General features: G+C 40.7%; 1 protein-coding gene across 1 annotated transcript; it reads right to left on the minus strand.

The window, feature by feature from the left end:
* Positions 1 to 1,015: 1,015 nt before the first annotated feature.
* LOC109906909 (zinc-binding protein A33-like) lies at positions 1,016 to 10,093 on the minus strand. Its single transcript, XM_031793785.1, has 6 exons — positions 9,436 to 10,093; positions 4,714 to 4,809; positions 4,249 to 4,479; positions 3,854 to 3,876; positions 3,104 to 3,234; positions 1,016 to 2,921 (listed from the first exon to the last, which is right to left on the minus strand). Exons 1-6 carry the CDS (start codon positions 10,063 to 10,065, stop codon positions 2,371 to 2,373), a joined length of 1,662 nt encoding a protein of 553 aa, XP_031649645.1. The 5' UTR covers positions 10,066 to 10,093; the 3' UTR covers positions 1,016 to 2,370.
* Positions 10,094 to 21,461: the final 11,368 nt, after the last annotated feature.

A 21,461-nucleotide genomic window follows, 5' to 3' on the forward strand; every position in this document is an offset into this window, starting at 1 on the left:
TATGTCTGAATTCTTTCTGAATGCACTGAATCTGCCTGAATGAATATGTGAAAAATCAAGGTTGTTTGAATTGCATCACAAAATATGATGCATTCGGTTTACTATAAGTAATAGTTATGTATGTTCTCTGTTTGATGCAAATATATGCCAATCAACTGTAATAAAATGACAGTTGATACTTTAATTAACCTTATGGATTTAAAATGTCATTTTCTGTATTTTGAAAGTTCTATATCTTGAATTGAGTGTGTTTATCTGAAAACCTGCAGAGAGAGTCTACCTGCAATTAATGGTATTCAATATAACTTTATCCATATTCTACAGTGAAAGGCTACAGTGCAATTTTCATTGAACTGAGGAATGGATGGCATTCTGCTAACACAAGAGAATGAAAGAGGGAGATGATCGTTTCGGTAAAACCAATAAGTGTTCGAGGAGTGTTTCAATTTGTTGGTAGGTGGAAAAAGTACCCTATTGTCATACTTGAATAAAAGTAAAGATACCTTAATAGATAATGACTTGAGTAAAATTGAAAGTCAACCAATAAAATACTACTTGAGTAAAAGTCTTCAATTATTTGGTTTTAAATATACTTAAGTATCAAAAGTAAATGTAATTGCAAAAATATACATAAGTATTAAAAGTGAAAGTATAAATAATTTAAAATTCCTTAATAAACAAACCAGACGGCACCATTTTCTTGTTTTTTACATTTACGGATAGCCAGTGGCAGACTAACACTCAGATATCATTTTCAAATTAAGCGTTTGTGTTTAGAGTCTGCCAGATCAGAGGCAGTAGGGATGACCTCATGTTAAGTGCGTAACTTTGACAATTTTCCTGTCCTGCTAATCATTCAAAGAGTACTTTTGGGTGTCAGGGAAAATGTACTGAGGAAAAAGTTGATTCTTTTCATTAGGAATTATGTAAAAGTTACTCTCCAGCACCATAGCCAACTTTCATTGACTATTGTTAGGTTCTTATTTTTCAGAGTAAATAACTTGCGGACACTAGAGAAGCTTTAACCAAGTTTAATTCTTCCTAAAAGTTCTGGACAGCTGTAATCAGAAAACCCAACATTTGTCCCAACCAGATATTTGTATCCCACTTAAGACACTCCTCCTCCTCTCCAATCCTTACATTTTATGGCTCTACAGGAAGATAATAAAGAGGGTAACGGGATAACAAACATTTATTACTTCCTTAAGAGAATCTGTCCTCACCTCCTGACCTTAACCCCTTCTTCATCTAATCCACAGAGGTCCATCTGTCTCCCCTGTATCAGCACATCGCTCTCTTCTTGTCACCCAACACATTCCACAGCTATCTGTCTTTCTACAGAGACCTAGTCTCTTTCACCCCTTAATATACTATGCGTCTGATCTATCATGTCTTTAATGGCTCAATGTTCAAAATGTCAAATCCAACACTATACACTTGTATGCAGAAGTTTTTAAATCAGACACACCCACTTTGAATCAGCTTTTGTTTTGTCAGAGGAGAAAAATATGCACACGTTTTAAAAAATAAATAATTGAACTTATTGTTTTATCTAAAAAATGAATTTCATTAGTTTTGATCACTTTACACATTTATTTTGGAATCCACCCCTTTAAACGCAATTTGTCTAATGACTTGCGAGTTGAGAAGGACTGTCTCGTTTCAAGCAATCAGATTTCCATCCACGTTCACTCTCCTTGCAGACTCTCCTCGATTCATTTGGACCTTTTTCAAAAGGAGGCGAGAGAGGACGCAAGAGGTGAGCAAATCTAATTCATAGTAGGCCAGAGAATAGGACAAACTTTTTTCCAATGATGGACAGGCCCCCTCTGGTGTTAGAATCCGGTACTACAATAACTCAGATTATTTCAACCCAAAGCTTTATTATGCTTGCTTTCTTAAATGTGTTACGATTTCCTTACGTATACATCCTCCTTTCTGAGAACACAAGGAAGAATTGGATCAAGAAAAGGTTACAATAACTTTACCGCTACGTGTCAAAAGCTTTACAGCTAAACGCTGAGCTGGGTACAAGAGTCAATCATTACCCACAGCAATTTAATTATTACATTTTAATAATTGATTTAAGGGTTTTATAACATGCCCTTTGATTGTCATTAAAGTAGATTAGATTGTCATTAAAGTTGGTTTAGCATACTAATATGACACCAACTCTGTATATTTGAATATCCACATGTTCATGATATATTCCTCAATGACTCTAAATTATGTATTTGTTGAATTTCTACTAAATATGAAACACTAACTTTCATGAACATTTCTATTCAGTCTTTACGAGGAATGACGTACCATATCCCACTATAAAGGCTTTCTATGATGCTTTTATCTATGAAAAATTCCTCGTTAAATTTACGATGACATCACTTTTAGAGACACCTTTGAGGGGCAGATCTGGATGAATCCAGGTTCACTGGCATCTTTACATTTTCCAATAGAGAAGTATGGGAAGAGTCTCTCATTAAATGTGTCTTTGTGAGTGTAGATTTTTGACATGTCACGGGGGTCATAGAAGGACAATTCCCCTCCGCTGTAGTCTAGTTGCACCATAACCCTTTGGGGTCTCCTCTTCAGAGCAAGAAGCCTAGCCTCTGGATCTGTATACTCACTGTTTTCTAAACCTATTGCCCAGATTCCATATTTAGGATTTGCGAATGTCCTATCTTTTCTGTTGATTGAATCTTTTGCCACACCCAAATTCCAGCTGGGGTGGTTCCTCACCTCCACCTCCCAGCTGTGCTTTCCTGAGGTGAACCCTTCAGAACCCAAAATTTTTGCGTTAAACGTGCATCGCTCTGGATTATCTGGCAGCATCTGCTGTGTGCCTGAGTTTCGCACACTGGTCAGATCATCAGACAAAGTGAGAAAGCTGGGAGCTGTGTTGGGGTCCATAATCACAGGAGCTTGAAGATAAGGAGATACTCTGTTAGTTCTATACAGTGTATACCTTTTCTTTGGTATAGCTACATCATGAAAACTGACTATAAAGACAAGTTTTACAACAAATTTTTTTTAATGTTAAACCTACTCTATCATCTACAATACACATTAACCACAAACATATTCTCTTTTAACTGTTACTCACTGTGGTTAGCAATCACCAGCATCTTCTCCCAGACTCTGAACTTGAGGTTACCCAGGTGTTTGGCTACATCTATGAGCACTCCCGATAATATTTTAGGATCTTGTGGTGTGCACTGCAGCTGGGCCCTACAACTGTAAATCATAATAATGGGTGAGTGTTCTCCTTAGCTTGTAAGGAGTCTATGGACAAGGAATGAGTCCTCCTAACCGCTAATGTTAGCATAAAAAAAAACTGGAAATCAATGAACCTGATATCAAAATGTTTTAAATTTAATGCCCAAACAATCTGAGATGCTTCAAACCAAGTCATTGAGCTACACAATCCCTTTCAGAAAGTGTTGTTGTTATATTACATATATATATATATATATATATATATATATATATATATATATATATATATATGTTTTTACAATTGTGCCTACTGTCTCTAAGGTTTTTGGTCAAGTTAGGAGTAGCACATCAATTAAGAGTATGCTTTGATTTATTGCTAATCCAATATGGCAGCTTGATTCCATATTTCTGCTTGATCATTGCATGCATTGATGATGCACATTGGTGTGTTCCAGTACAATTGTACTTGGGTTGAGTTTGACACCAAGGATCTTCCAGCAATCCATGAACACCATCCATTCAAATATTGAGATGTGATTTTTAGGCCATATCGTTTATGTGTAAGAGGAGTAATTTCTCAATATCAGTAACAAGCAGATACCGTATAATATTGAGAAAGAAAATATATTGGACGTACCTCATTTGGATGTTTTTGTAGCTCTAGCAATGATAAGACAGAGAAAAACTGAATGTTAATCATATTATGCTAGAATATAGTCAAGAACACATTGGAATATCCTGTGCAGAAAACAACCGATTAAACCTTAGACAAGGAATCAAAGCCATCACCATAATGGATACCTTCCCAAAAGCTGCAGTAATGTCTCTTTATTCTTATCAGCAACAGCACCTTGGGGAGTATACGTCACTCACAATCACATTGATTGCACTGCAATATTGTGGTGGTGATACTGTAAAATGATCTAATCCGTACCCTTAAACTAAACCGCTAGCATTGCATGTCCGTTATCCTAACTAACAGATGCAACATGCAATGTTTGCAGTCTAGTTTTGTGATTACTGTGTTCGTACCTTCAGAAAGCGCAAATCCTGCTTCTTTAAGTCTTGTTCCAAAGTAGTGATACCCGTTGTAAGAGATGAGATTTGGTCGTGAATGATCTTCATTTCTGTGGTCATAGTATCTCTCTTCTGCTGCTCTTCCTTCCTCAGCTCACCTATTCTGGCCTTCTCTTCATCTCTCAGAAACTGGTGAAGCTTCTCAAAAGCCTCCTTTATCTGCCTCTCAGTGTCCACCAACTGTGTCTATGACAATGAAGCATCTTAATTAGCAAAAATAACTGGTTGGGGCTAATGATGTCATGATTTTGTTAGAAAGGTAGGAAAATTGAAGAATAGTTAGAACATTTCAGAACAATTAATAGAAAACACAAATTAACCAATTTAAAAAGTATAAAGTAAAAAAGTCTGTTCAATTTAATTCAGATAAAATTCTATATTTGTATTTTATTTTGTTGCTTCCATTGCCAATACACTTACCTTTGTGTGTTGAACAATATGCTTGTATTTTCTCTCAGTCTCAGTACATTTCTTCAGATTGTCCTGCATAGGCTTCATGTACAGCTTCAGCTTTTCCTGTGTGACATTGTACAGGTTGTTAATATAGCCCAACCTGGTCTCAGAGTATTTCATATTATTCTGTAGGTAAATCCAGGACACTCCATTTAGTATATGTTCTGTTTCATATGGTATGTATTAATTTGTGGATGTGAAATGGAAATGGATCACCCATTTCGTATGATATGTTACGAATTACAATCCGTATTATATGTTAAGAATTTGAAAAACGTATATATTATGAATTTGCTAAATGTATGGCATGTTACGAATTCTAGCTAGGTGGCTACTGTTAGAAAGACAAGGGGTTAGGGTTAAGTTTAGGAGATAGGTTAAAGGGTTAGGTGAGGGGTGAGCTAAAATAACTTTTCCTGTGCTTAGCTGCAATGGTTCCTCAAAAAAAATGTAGGCACTGAACACATTTCATGGCTGCTGAGCGCTAAATTTAAGGTTATGAAAATTCTGTGCAACTTCCAGCACAGGTTTACTGTGAACACTGAGGCTGTACCCGCTTTAAGTTGCCGTTTCAGTGGTAAAGTAGGCTATTGTGGCTATTTGGTCATAAGTAGGCCTACCATAAAAAACAATGGAGTAAATGCATCCCATAACATTTCAACATGGAAATAGCTGTTCTATCATTCAGCCTACAGTAGCAGCCAATGTGTGGTGTTCAATGTAGGCCTACATTCCACGAGACCTTTTAAAAAAACATGCCGGGCTTGACATTAACCTGATAATCCACTTGTCCTTCAGACAAGGAGGTGTTGTTTGATGCAAGAAACCACTTTACAAAATAAAATGCACACTGTACCATTATTACAGAGAATCAGACAAATGATGCTACCCTCTGCCCATTGGCTACTTAGCTTATTCAAGCCTGTCTCAAAATACATCACTGCCCCTTAAAGACAAAACAGCTCTTTGCTTGACTCCCTTTTCAAAGATGTCTAGAAATGTACACATTTTGTGCTCAGTCACTCCCCCAGTGCTGACAACAAATGATCTATAACTGGGTTAATAACTCACTAACTAGCAAAGGATATGAACAAATGTGCACACGTGGCTACATGCAGCTTTTGCTTTGATCTCAAAACAAGTGCATCTGCAGTTGAAGTCGGAAGTTTCCATGCACCTTAGACAAATACATTAACTCAGTTTTTACAATCCCTGACATGTAATCCTTGTAAAAAAGTGGAGTGCTGCATCAGATGATCTGGCTTCCACAATCACCCATCTTCAACCCAATTGTTGAAATTTACATACACTCAATTAGTATTTGGTAGCATTGCCCTTAAATTGTTTAACTTGTGTCAAATGTTTTGGGTAGCCTTCCACAAGCTTCCCACAATAAATTGGGTGAATTCCTCCTGACAGAGCTGGTGTAATTGAGTCAGGTTTGTAGGCCTCCTTGCTCATACACGCTTGTTCAGATCTACCCACAAATTTTCTATAGGATTGAGGTCAATTTTTCTGTGATGGCCACTCCAATACCTTGACTTTGTTGTCCAGTACCTTGACTTTGTTGTCCATTTTGACACAACTTTGGAAGTATGCTTGGGGTCATTGTCCATTTGGAAGACCCATTTGCGACCAAGCTTTAACTTCCTGACTGATGTCTTGAGATGTCCTTCAATATATCCACATCATTTTCCTGCCTCATGATGCCAGCTATTTTGTGAAGTGCACCAGACCCTCCTGCAGCAAAGCACCCCCAAAACATGATGCTGCCACCCCCGTGCTTCACAGTCGGGATGGTGTTCTTCGGCTTGCAAGCATCCCCCTTTTTCCTCCAAACTTAATGATGGTCATTATGGCCTTACAGTACTATTTTTGTTTCATCAGACCAGAGGACATTTCTCCAAAAAGTACGATCTTTGCCCCCATTTGCAGTTGCAAATCGTAGTCTGAATTTTTTATGGCGGGTTTGGAGCAGTTACTTCTTCCTTGCTGAGCGGCCTTTCAGGTTATGTCGATATAGGACTCGTTTTACTGTGGATATTGTTACGCTCGTCGATGGAAGGATCGGACCAAGGTGCAGCGTGGTAGGCGTACATCTTATTTTATTCAATAAACACCAAAAAAAAAATACTAATGAAACGTAAAGCTTAGTAGGGCTAAACAGCACAGTACCAAAACAAGATCCCACAAACTACAGCCTAAGATGTTAGGAAAAAGTGGCATAGGAGAGTCAGTACCCTAACCCTAAGCTATGTTCAATTTCAGCAGCAATTTCCAGTAAGAAATGCTCAGTTTGAAGCCATTCAACTATGGATTTCACAGCGCTATAAAAAGGATAAAAGTTATCACCTTTAAAAGGGTTTATTTACAACCTCTGGGGTATAACATGTTGGGCAAAGTGGAATAGGAGTGTCTGACATACAACCCCTAACTTGAATTCAGTCTTTGCCAATGAGAACTAAGATGGGCCTAGCTTTGTCTTTCATGACTGGGAAAAGCCTTGATTCTAGGCCGTTGAAAATCCTGCATCCACCTCATTAGATCAGAACAGGATGGATCAACAGTGATTCATATTATTGGTTTGCATCCTAAAAAAAGGATAGTTGTGTTTTGCTGCATAACACACATTATTTGTCTACCCAAATGATGTGGATGGACCAATGTCAGGTTATTAGATATATAAGCTTCAGTAACAAAAGTAACACCATGGTTGTAATAACACTTTTAACAGGTAGTTTGTAAATGTGTAGAATGTGTTTTGTTTTTGGTCCCTTCTTAAATTATGTAAATTCGACAGTCAGAGGATTTTCTTCTGAATAAATGGTCAGGGAATATCACTTTCGTTTCAGCTTCAGGCAACTTTCACGTAAGTCTTGATCACACCTACTTATATCTGTCACACCCATTGTTGCTTATCCATTGTTCACTAGATATATCAATGTAATTACACCCAACACATTGTTGAAAAACAGAAAACTTCTCTCCACTAGATCACATAACTAGCCTTGAGCAGGAAGTGGTCCCAATGCTGCCACCAATGTAGGGACAAAGTGAACTCTAATGGTCGTTGCCATGAAAGCCTAGTAGGTCTCTGGGCAGAGGCGGTAGCATATGCCTTGTTACATTAGCATAAGTATATACAGTGCAGTCGGGAAGTATTCAGACGCCTTGACTTTTTCCAAATGTTGTTACATTACAGCCTTATTCTAAAATATATATATTTTTAAAGCTTGTAGCATCATACCCAAGAAGCCTCGAGGCTGTAATCGCTGCCAACGGGCGGCAGGGTAGCCTAGTGGTTAGAGCATTGGACTAGTAACCGAAAGGTTGCAAGTTCAAATCCCCGAGCTGACAAGGTACAAAATCTGTCATTCTGCCCCTGAACAGGCCAGGGCATACCAATAACATGATGCAGCATCCACCGTATTTGAAAATACAGTATGAAGAGTTGTACTCAGTGATGTGTTGTGTTGGATTTCCCCAAAACATAATGCTTTGTATTCAGGATATATCATTCATTTCTTTGCCACATTTTTTGCAGCATTACTCAAGTGTCTTTTTGCAAACAGGATATTTGTTTTGGAATATTTTTATTGTGTTCAGGCTTCCTTCTTTTCACTCTGTCAATTAACTTAGTATTCTGGAGAAACTACAATGTTGTTAAACTCTGTAACTGTTTTAAAATCCCCACCGGCCTCATGGTGAAATCCCTGAGCAGATTCCTTCCTGTCCAGCAACTGAGGAAGTGAGGAAGGACACCTGTATTTTCTTAGTGACTGTGAGTATTTATCCAAAGCTTAATTAATAATTAATTAATTAATTAATTAACCATGCTCAAAGGAATATTCAGTCTGCGTTTTTTTTTTTTTTTACATCTACGAAATGGTGCTCTTCTTTGCTAGGCATTGAAAATATCCCTGGTCTTTGTGGTTGACTATGTGCTTGAAATTCACTACTCGATTGAGGGACCTTACAGATAATTGTGTGGGGTACAGAGGTGGGGTAGTCATTCTAAAATCATTTTACCCACTATTATTGAACACAGAATGAGTTCATGCAACTTATTAAGCGATTTGTTAAGCACATTTGAACTTATTTAGGCTTGCCATAACAAAGGTGTTGTCTTAAAACCAAATTCCACTTCAACCTTTTGGGATATTGTGTGTAGATCAGTGACACAATATCTAAATGTTATCCATTTTAAATTCACTCTGTAACACAACAAAATGTGGAGTAAATACTTTCTTAATGCACTGTACTGTAGCTCATCCTAATATACCTACTACTGTACATACCATTTTCTTCTCCAAATGATAGATTTTCAATACATACTACATTTGAATATTCTGGATTCAGACACTGCTCAGTCTAATATATCTGCTATGGATTGTTATTTGGACTTTCGAAAATATTTGTGTTTGTGTATTGTTTTTGCTAGACATTCTACTGCACTGTTGGAGCTAGTAACATAACCATTTTGCTGCACAACCATAATACCTGCAAATCTGTGTAGGCAACCAATAAACTTATATTTGATTTTATAAAAGCCAGCTAAGGTGGCATTGGCAAGCAACACCAGGTTTCACCAGGTGAGGTTAGAGGGGATGTGACTTAATCTAACCATGTCAAAATTATACCAGTAACATGTAGAACATGTAGAAATTTGAAACAGATGCACACATTTACCTTGAGGTCAACTACAGCCTTTTCTATATCAATGACCTTGTGTCCAGAGTGTTGAGTTGGATTTTCACAGACGTTACACACAGCTTTCCCTTCGTCCATACAAAACCACTTATGCTTCTCTGCATGTTTACCGCACAACACCTGTCCAGCCAGGCCAGGAAAAACTTGCTTTTCTTCAGTTCTTGAATCTGTGGACCCCCTTATTTCTTCCCTCCTCGAGCCTGTGGAACCCCTCTTTTTTCCCACACCTGATTCTATGGGCTCCCTTTTTTCTTCCATCCGTAAATCTTTGGACGCCCTCATTTCTTCCTTCTCTGAGCTGGTGGACCCCCTCTTCTCTTCCTTCCCACAGCCTGTAGATCCGATCACTTCATCGGTCATTGAGTCAATGACGTATACCCCTTTCTCCTTCTTTGTGTATGAGTCTGCCAGGTCCTTCAGGGCAAAGTTAGGCATCCACCCTTTGGAAGATTTTCTCTTACAGATCGGACAGTTACTATTTTTTGTTTCATCCCAGAACTTGGAAATACAGCCGAAACAAAAGTTGTGGAGGCAACTAAGAGAGACAGGGTCTGTATAAATCTCAGAACACACATGGCAGCAAAGATATTTCTCAAGGAAGTCTGCCATGTCTACACCTTGAAATGGCGTTTCTTCTCGGAACAACTTGAGATGATCAAATGTTTATTGCAATATCACTTGCATATCAGCTCAAAGGTTCATCTATAAAAGGCCATCACGTCCGGGTTCAATAGTGCAGATGACTGAAATACTGTCAGACTTTAACCGTAACAAATATGAAGATATACTGTTTACGTGGTTTAGGAGTCTATTTAGTCAAGCAAATTCTGAATTATATCACAATTAAAGTGATCATTCCCTTATTTGACATGAGTAGTGTTAAATGTTGCTTTAAACCACTACAGCAGACTTGGGCAAAATTTGTAAGGTTCCACACAAGGTCACTTTAAGTTCACTGTTACTGCTAATACTATGAATTGAGTGCATGGACACAGCAGATACACTGCCTGTATTCACACCCCTTGACTTTTCCACATTTTATTGTGTTACAGACTGAATTTAAAATGGACCGGAATCGTCTGAGACCAGCCACCCGGACTGCTGACGAAACTGTGGGTTTGCACAACCGAAGAATTTCTGCACTAACTGTCAGAAATTGTCTCAGGGAAGTTCATCTGTGTGTTATTCATCCTCACCACGGTCTTGACCTGACTGCAGTTTGGCATCATAACCGACTTCAATTCAAGATGGCGTAGCAGTAAGTCGTCCTGTCGTGTCGTGTCCCTGTATATTTTGTTTATATTTTGTTTATTTTTCGTTTTTTACATATTTTTCGTTTTTTACATAGCTATCCCTTTAAAAACATTTTGCTAAACCTAAGCTTCCAAATACGCTGGATCTTCACAACTAGCTATCTAGCTAAACCGCAACCCTGGATGATTACCCCTGGCTAACGTTTCCACCCACTTAGCTTGAAGCTAGCCCGGCCTGCGCTACCACCGTAGCATACTCCTGAGCTACAATACCCGGGCCCACGACCGGTCTATCGATGTCACCGCATGAAGAGGAATAAACAGACTCACCCCATCGCGACGTCCCCCAAAGGCTAACTCTCTAGCCCTCGCTATCTCCCTGCTTGCTAATTCGGCCTGCTAACTGCTAGCTTGTCCAGCTCCGGTCCGCTAACTGCTACCTTGTCTAGCCCGGGCCTACAAACTGTTAGCTTGTCAGCACAGGCCTGCTAACCGCCTGAATCGCCGCGTCCCAAACGCCCACCGGACCCATATTTACTTTCTATCTCTTCTGACTTTTAATTTGTTTATACCTTCCGGAAACCTGCCTCACCCAATGTGATACGGAATCGCTATTATTTTTTATTTATTTTTAGAACACACTCAAGAACCTCCAGAAGCTAACCAGCTAACTAGCTACAAGCTATTTAGTCATTGTTCGTTTTTTTTAACCTGGATAACACTCGCCAGTCCAGCTTCCCTTCCCCATCCACCGCTGCCCCCTGGACACTGATCTCTTGGCTACATAGCTGATGCACGCTGGACTGTCCATAAATCACGGTACTCCATTCTGCTTGTTTGTTTTATCTGTTGGCCCCGTTGCCTAGTCTACGCCATTTTACCTGCTGTTGTTGTGCTAGCTGATTAGCTGTTGTCTCACCTACTGTTTTAGCTAGCTTTCCCAATTCAACACCTGTGATTACTGTATGCCTCGCTGTATGTCTCTCTCAAATGTCAATATGCCTTGTATACTGTTGTTCAGGTTAGTTATCATTGTTTTAGTTCACAATGGAGCCCCTAGTTCCACTCTTCATACCCCTGATAACTCCTTTGTCCCACCTCCCACACATGCGGTGACCTCACCCATTACTACCAGCATGTCCAGAGATACAACCTCTCTCATCATCACCCAGTGCCTGGGCTTACCTCCGCTGTACCCGCACCCCACCATACCCCTGTCTGCGCATTATGCCCTGAATATATTCTACCATGCCCAGAAACCTGCTCCTCTTATTCTCTGTCCCCAACGCTCTAGGCGACCAGTTTTGATAGCCTTTAGCCGCACCCTCATACTACTCCTTCTCTGTTCCGCGGGTGATGTGGAGGTAAACCCAGGCCCTGCATGTCCCCAGGCACCCTCATTTGTTGACTTCTGTGTTCGAAAAAGCCTTGGTTTCATGCATGTCAACATCAGAAGCCTCCTCCCTAAGTTTGTCTTACTCACTGCTTTAGCACACTCTGCTAACCCTGATGTCCTTGCTGTGTCTGAATCCTGGCTCAGGAAGGCCACCAAAAATTCAGAGATTTCCATACCCAACTATAACATCTTCCGTCAAGATAGAACTGCCAAAGGGGGAGGAGTTGAAGTTTACTGCAGAGATGGCCTGCAAAGTAATGTCATACTTTCCAGGTCCATACCCAAACAGTTCGAACTACTAATTTTGAAAATTACTCTCTCCAGAAATAAGTCTCTCACGGTTGCCGCCTGCTACCGACCCCCCTCAGCTCCCAGCTGTGCCCTGGACACCATTTGTGAATTGATCGCCCCCCATCTAGCTTCAGAGTTTGTTCTGTTAGGTGACCTAAACTGGGATATGCTTAACACCCCGCCAGTCCTACAATCTAAGCTAGATGCCCTCAATCTCACACAAATCATCAAGGAACCCACCAGGTACAACCCTAACTCTGTAAACAAGGGCACCCTCATAGACGTCATCCTGACCAACTGGCCCTCCAAATACACCTCCGCTGTCTTCAACCAGGATCTCAGCGATCACTGCCTCATTGCCTGTATCCGCTACGGAGCCGCAGTCAAACGACCACCCCTCATCACTGTCAAACGCTCCCTAAAACACTTCTGTGAGCAGGCCTTTCTAATCGACCTGGCCCGGGTATCCTGGAAGGACATTGACCTCATCCCGTCAGTTGAGGATGCCTGGTCATTCTTTAAAAGTAACTTCCTCACCATTTTAGATAAGCATGCTCCGTTCAAAAAATGCAGAACTAAGAACAGATACAGCCCTTGGTTCACCCCAGACCTGACTGCCCTCGACCAGCACAAAAACATCCTGTGGCGGACTGCAATAGCATCGAATAGTCCCCGTGATATGCAACTGTTCAGGGAAGTCCGGAACCAATACACGCAGTCAGTCAGGAAAGCTAAGGCCAGCTTCTTCAGGCAGAAGTTTGCATCCTGTAGCTCCAACTCCAAAAAGTTCTGGGACACTGTGAAGTCCATGGAGAACAAGAGCACCTCCTCCCAGCTGCCCACTGCACTGAGGCTAGGTAACACGGTCACCACTGATAAATCCATGATTATCGAAAACTTCAATAAGCATTTCTCAACGGCTGGCCATGCCTTCCGCCTGGCTACTTCAACCTCGGCCAACAGCTCCGCCCCCCCCGCAGCTCCTCGCCCAAGCCTCTCCAGGTTCTCCTTTACCCAAATCCAGATAGCAGATGTTCTGAAAGAGCTGCAAAACCTGGACCCGTACAAATCAGCTGGGCTTGACAATCTGGACCCTCTATTTCTGAAACTATCTGCCACCATTGTCGCAACCCCTATTACCAGCCTGTTCAACCTCTCTTTCATCTCGTCTGAGATCCCCAAGGATTGGAAAGCTGCCGCAGTCATCCCCCTCTTCAAAGGGGGAGACACCCTGGACCCAAACTGTTACAGACCTATATCCATCCTGCCCTGCCTATCTAAGGTCTTCGAAAGCCAAGTCAACAAACAGGTCACTGACCATCTCGAATCCCACCGTACCTTCTCCGCTGTGCAATCTGGTTTCCGAGCCGGTCATGGGTGCACCTCAGCCACACTCAAGGTACTAAACGAAATCATAACCGCCACCGATAAAAGACAGTACTGTGCAGCCGTCTTCATCGACCTTGCCAAGGCTTTCGACTCTGTCAATCACCATATTCTTATCGGCAGACTCAGTAGCCTCGGTTTTTCGGATGACTGCCTTGCCTGGTTCACCAATTACTTTGCAGACAGAGTTCAGTGTGTCAAATCGGAGGGCATGCTGTCCGGTCCTCTGGCAGTCTCTATGGGGGTGCCACAGGGTTCAATTCTCGGGCCGACTCTTTTCTCTGTGTATATCAATGATGTTGCTCTTGCTGCGGGCGATTCCCTGATCCACCTCTACGCAGACGACACCATTCTATATACTTTCGGCCCGTCTTTGGACACTGTGCTATCTAACCTCCAAACAAGCTTCAATGCCATACAACACTCCTTCCGTGGCCTCCAACTGCTCTTAAACGCTAGTAAAACCAAATGCATGCTTTTCAACCGGTCGCTGCCTGCACCTGCATGCCCGACTAGCATCACCACCCTGGATGGTTCCGACCTAGAATATGTGGACGTCTATAAGTACCTAGGTGTCTGGCTAGACTGCAAACTCTCCTTCCAGACTCATATCAAACATCTCCAATCGAAAATCAAATCAAGAGTCGGCTTTCTATTCCGCAACAAAGCCTCCTTCACTCAAGCCGCCAAGCTTACCCTAGTAAAACTGACTATCCTACCGATCCTCGACTTCGGCGATGTCATCTACAAAATGGCTTCCAACACTCTACTCAGCAAACTGGATGCAGTCTATCACAGTGCCATCCGTTTTGTCACTAAAGCACCTTATACTACCCACCACTGCGACTTGTATGCTCTAGTCGGCTGGCCCTCGCTACATATTCGTCGCCAGACCCACTGGCTCCAGGTCATCTACAAGTCTATGCTAGGTAAAGCTCCGCCTTATCTCAGCTCACTGGTCACGATGGCAACACCCATCCGTAGCACGCGCTCCAGCAGGTGTATCTCACTGATCATCCCTAAAGCCAACACCTCATTTGGCCGCCTTTCGTTCCAGTACTCTGCTGCCTGTGACTGGAACGAATTGCAAAAATCGCTGAAGTTGGAGACTTTTATCTCCCTCACCAACTTCAAACATCAGCTATCTGAGCAGCTAACCGATCGCTGCAGCTGTACATAGTCTATTGGTAAATAGCCCACCCTTTTCACCTACCTCATCCCCGTACTGTTTTTATTTATTTACTTTTCTGCTCTTCTGCACACCAATATCTCTACCTGTACATGACCATCTGATCTTTTATCACTCCAGTGTTAATCTGCAAAATTGTAATTATTTGCCTACCTCCTCATGCCTTTTGCACACATTGTATATAGACCCCCCCTTCGTTTTCTACTGTGTTATTGACTTGTTAATTGTTTACTCCATGTGTAACTCTTTGTTGTATGCTCACACTGCTATGCTTTATCTTGGCCAGGTCGCAGTTGCAAATGAGAACTTGTTCTCAACTAGCCTACCTGGTTAAATAAAGGTGAAATAAAGAAATAAAATAAAAATAAAAAATAAATTTGGCAAATGCTCACCATCGATGGCCACTGGCACGCCAGAGAATTGTCCCCTTCACGGATAAATCCCAGTTTCAACTTTCCCGGGCGGATGGCAGACAGTGTAGCGTGTATGGCGTCTTGTGTGCGAGTGGTTTGCGGATGTCAAAGTTGTGAACAGAATTCCCCATGGTGGCGGTGGGGTTAGGGTATGGGCAGACATAAGCTACGAACAACGAATATAATTGCATTTTATCAATGGCAATTTGAATGCACAGAGATACCGTGACGAGATCCTGAGGCCCATTGTTGTGCCATTCATCCGCCGCCATCACCTCATCTTTCAGCATGATAATGCACACAGCCTCATGTCACAAGGATCTGTATACAATTCCTGGAAGCTGAAAATGTCCCAGTTCTCCCATGGCCTGCATACTGTCGTGGCATTTTTCTGCTTTACCAAATGAGGAGAGTTACAAACTTCACACACTAGTCAGAGTTATACTTAAACTACATATTGTTTAATAAGAGCTTTGCAATAGCCATTGACTTTCAATGATGCGCCATCTCTAATGAACCATTGAAAAGTACCAACAGAAATGTACAAAGATCTTTTATAGCCAAGATACGCCCCTCTCAACTTACATGACGAATCACAGATCTTAGGAACTGTTCACAAAGAACTACTTTTTCTTGAGAAAGGAGTATCCCTTAGCCAGATAACATTCACTATTAATTATCGTTGAGTTTGGTCCCTCAGACGAGGTTCTAATCTCGTTCCTGGTACTTCATAGCACAGAACCATTACCTCATCCAAGGCATAACTCAATTGTCAACTCTAGATACCCCTATCTAAAGTAGACTCCCTCTTGACCCCACTCCTGAACAAGCTCACTGAGGGGAGTGAGCCTCTAGGTCATACACTATCCCAGCATAAGTGCAGCATCAAAGAGGACATACAATATTTCCAGACACTGCCATATTTCCCACAATGGGAAAAGGAGGGAGTGACTGGCGCACAGACATTGTGGAGACAAGTAATTGGTTCCCCATTAATCACACCATCCCTCCACATGGTTTAAGAATAGGTAAAGACACATTCACATATGGAGACAATGTTCCATTCTGTCCTCTTCCCTTTCTGATATTCTGCATAGCACCAGGGACATGTGAAAGACAAACTTGACCTCTCCCCTTTCTGGGCCCCAAGTGACTGAGCCCTAGCTGAGGGAAAAGTGCAACTGCCAACACTATAGTTCAAAAGGATACATTCTAATGACAAGTATCTCACATAAGCATATTATGCAAATAAAACATCTTAATTATCTATGTTTCCCAACTAATTCTGATCCAACCGCCACAATACTCACCAGACATGTCACCCATTGAGCCCTGTTTGGGATGCTCTGGATCGACGTGTACGACAGAGTGCTCCAGTTCCCGCCAATATCCAGCAACTTCACACAGTCGTTGAAGTGGTGTGGGACAACATTCCACAGGCCACAATCAACAGCCTAATCAACTCTATGCAAAGGAGATGTGTCACGCTGCATGAGGAAAATGGTGGTCACACTGGATACTTACTGGGTTTCTGATCCACGCCCTACCTTTCTTTTAAGGTACCTGTGGCCAACAGATGCATAGCTGTATTTTCAGTCATGTGAAATCCATAGATTACGGCCTAATGACGGATTTCCTTCTTGGAACTGTAACTCAGTAAAACCTTTGAAATTGTTGCGTTTATTTTTTTGTTCAGTGTAAATGACAGAGTGAAAAAAAGGAGCTTGTACATAATACAAATATTCCAAAGCATGTATCCTGTTTGCAATAAGGCACTAAAGTAAAACTGCAAAAAATGTGGTAAAGAAATGAACTTTATGTTTGGGGCAAGTCCAACACAACACACCATTGAGTACCACTCTTCATATTTTCAAGCATTGTGATGGCTGCATCATGTTATGGGTTTGCTTGTCATCAGCAAGGACTAGTGAGTTTTTTTGGGAGGATTAAAAGAAACGGAATAGAGCTAAGCACAGGCAAAATCCTACAGGAAAACCTGGTTCAGTCTGCTTTCCAACAGACACTGGGAGACAAATTCACCTTTCAGCAGGGCAATAACCTAAAATGCTTACCACGACGACATTGAATATTCCTGAGTGGCCTAGTTACAGGTTTGACTTAAATCAGCTTTAAAATCTATGGCATGACTTGAAAATGGCTGAATAGCAATGATCAACAGCCAACTTGACAGAGCTTCAAGAATTTAAAAAATAATACATTTTCAAATATTGTACAATCAAGGTGTGCAAAGCTCTTAGAGACTTACCCGGAAAGACACAGTTGTTATCACTGCCAAAGGTGATTGTAACATGTATTGACTCAGGAGTGTGAATACTTATGTAAATATATTTAATTTTCAATAGATTTGCAAACATTTCTAAAACAAGTTTTCACTTTTCATTATGGGTTATTGTGTGTAGATAAATACACCCTCTGCGTCCAAAATAAAACCGCTATCAATAATCTGTTAATAGAAATGATGGGGCTTATATATTTCCTGGTAACTTTATTTTATCCTCTCTGTGTGTGTGTTTGTGTATTCCAGGAAGTACTGCCCCCTATTTGCCGTCCTCTCCTGTGGTCTTACTTTTTTAAAATTCAAGATTGACAATTTAAATCAATCTTATTAGACTTTTTTTTATTACCTTGTGACGCAGCTATTTGTTATTCTATATCTGACATGTACATGGCTTTATTAGGGGTCATATCATGTTGTCCACTACTACTATTCATTCCTGAACACAGGCCCATACTGCACGTGAAAAAGTCATGTGTAAAGCATTATCCGTCATGATTTGTTGATTCAATGTGCAGAATCACCACCATCATGTAAGTCTTAGAACAATGTGTGCAAACGCATGTGTTTAACAGGCTCCAAGTTGTTGCTGTACAGGCATGGCTTCTAATTTGATTCATATAGCCGTGCCCATTTCTAATTTCAAAGCTTTTACAGTAAAATCCCCAAGACGTTCCAAATCTGGTGTTCTGAAATGTGTCATAACTCAGGTTAGGATTGCAACTGGTTCATAAGGAATATTCTCAATACCTACTTCAATTCAAATAACCTTTAATATAACTTTTTTTGTGGGTATGGTTACTTCCATTTAGCTCTCTAGGATGTTTGTCTTCTGTGCCCAGCAGGGGGCAGTATGTTACAATCGCTCTGTTATTTCATCAATTCAAATGCTGGAGTTGACAGATGATGGAGACATGGGAATTCTAAATCCCGATTTTGGTCCAAGACAACAGTGTGTAGCTGTCTTGTCTAGAGGGAGCACAATCCAACATTATATAGAGAGAGAGAGAATGCCTCAGGTATATTGGTGAAGAATCCCATGGTTCATTGGCATTGATACAGTAGGAAAACAGGAAATCATTCAGTATGTACAGTCAATAAATGATTAAACATTATCATTTGCATTGCTCTTTATCTCATTTTCCCTATGCTATCAAAAACAATAACTGTGAATCTGACAGAGGAAAGTACATAACTAGTTTTGCATAAATGCACATTATTATCTTCTGACAAAAAGTAATAAGGAGACATCAATTGGAATGTCACATTCAGGTAAACAAACATAGAGAGAGAGAGAGAGAGAGCTGATTGGTGTTCCAGAGTGTTAGATGTACGGTGGCAGTGTTATAAACCAACCATGGCAACACAAACACCCCTTATACATTGCACTAATTCATCAGTAACACAAGTAGTAAATTAATGGGAAACATCTATGTGAAATGTACACACACACACAGACAATAAAATCCATAAACTACAAGATTATAACAAACCTAGCCTACTAACATCATGTTATGTAAAATGTATGTTTTGCTGTGCTCTCAAAAAAAAGTCACATCTGATCAGGAACTGTCTGTTCCTTGTTCTCTTCAGGTCATGGTTAAAATAACAGTTATGGCTAATAGGCAGAGGCTTGGTGTGTAGTAGTAGGCCTATATGAAGCAACCTGTAACATTTCTAAGTATGAAGATGTATGTGGAACTTTCTGTGAGCCATGCTCAGTTATCCCCATATCTATATGAAACATGTGACCTGTGATATGTCTTCTTGTTCAGAACACATGGGACCCACCAAAAAGTTTACAAAAATGCCTTCAACTTTCAGTTTCAAAACATGTAGTAAACAAAACCTGAAACCACATCTCTCATGGCTCTGTATCGATTTATTTGTCTGAAAAAAGAATGACAAAGTATTTCCTCTCTTAGTTTAGTCTCTGGCGTCAATGCTGTTTAAGGGAGAAGTTTTAAATAGAGACAAAACATTCAAGTTACATATAAGTGCAATAATACTAATTTAAATATGCAAAGTGAAAACAAATTGTAACAGATATCCTTTGGGCAGTAGCGGTGCATGTGTAAAATCACGGGGTAAGCCAAGCCAGGAAACAAATTCCATATTACAACCTATGTGTTATGATAATTGCGTTGTTTGCGCTATAACCGGTTAGTTCATATGCCTTTGCCACCATGGTATATAGGCATAAGGCCGAGACAATAAGAAGACACAGAATAAATTCACCCACACCTTTGTTTCATCACAAAACCGGAGAGCAACATCTGTCCGGTGAAGTCCACAAAACACATTGTACGTAACAAACAGTTACATGACGTACAGCATGGTGAAGCAAGTGAATCCTTCCGCCATTTTCGGACCACTAAACAACTATTGATTTTGAACCACAGAGCAAGTCGCAAAGAAAACAGGAGCTGCCTCCTCAATTCTAGCTCCATTTCAACATCATCTAATCCCCTTGCTTAGTCCAATACAGTGACTAAAGAGAGCAAAAACAACTTAGTCCAGTCAACGTAAGCTAAATATGATGTAGCTGTCCATGGTACTGATTTCTGTGTCTGTGTGCGCTTGCAAGTCGAAAATAACACTCACCCTACTTGTTGAGAATAGCCAATGCCATCCTCCTCTTTCATGTTACCTAAACGGTCTATGACTGTCATAGAGTACACACTTTTAGTTTTTGTTGTCCTAAACTACCTGGCTAAAATACTTGCTCGCTAGCCTAACTTCCTTTCATGGGCAACAATGATTTAGATGGTAGAACGATTGTGGCAAAACAAGCAAACTGAAATTAGGCAAACTATTAGAATTTTTGCAACCTGGAAATGGCGGAGCAATTTCTGCATATTGCACCTTTAAATCCACTTCAATCAGGGAGGAGACAGGATAAAGCATGATTTTACTTGGCACCGGTTTGTGTCAAGTACTGCAAACACAGCAGAGTTTTTCACGCTCAACAGTTTCCCGTATCAAGAATGGTCCACCACCCAAAGGATGTCCAGTCAGCTTGACACAACTTTTGGAAGCATTGAAGTCAACATGGGCCAGCATCCCTGTGGAATGCTTTTGACACCTTGTAGAGTCCATGCCCCAACAAATTGAGGCTGTACTGATGGAAAAAGGGGCCCTAATGTCTGGTATAGTCAGTGTAGATACAAGGCCATTATTGCACTCAGTATTTACAAGCATGACACTGGTCTTTAGTATAGGCCAGGGGTTCCTAAAGTTTTTCTGCACATAACCCCAAATTGACACTAGACCCTAGTCAATACTGTGTGTTTCATATCCACTCGATTTTAGGTCCAGCAGGCTGTTTCAACACACTGAACGTTTGTATTCTATACCCATTTTAAGAGAAGAAAGTTCTTACATTTTGTTTGAAAATATAAACAGATTTTCTCAGGGGACACCATTTCACCCCAAGTTTGGGAACCACTGGTCTAGGCCGTATACTTTATTACCTTCTTTCAATGTATACTTTTCTGTTCAGTAACACCAGGGTTGTGTTCATTCGGGCACACAACAGCGAACAGTTAACGCTTTGCAACATAAAATGAAAAGTCTTGGTTTTGCCTCCCTGTTTCAGCCTATTTTCTTCCATTTAGTATCTAATGAACACGACCCAATAGTAAATCCACTAGACTGTCAGCGGTTACAAATAGTCTAATAGCTTTGAGTTACCTTTGTTGGCTTACATTTGATAGATTAGTGTTACACTAGCTACAGTATTAAAAAGACAACCAGGATCTGAAAGCACTATACTGCACAT

Source organism: Oncorhynchus kisutch, linkage group LG17, assembly GCF_002021735.2.
Source record: "Oncorhynchus kisutch isolate 150728-3 linkage group LG17, Okis_V2, whole genome shotgun sequence".
NCBI lineage: Eukaryota > Metazoa > Chordata > Actinopteri > Salmoniformes > Salmonidae > Oncorhynchus > Oncorhynchus kisutch.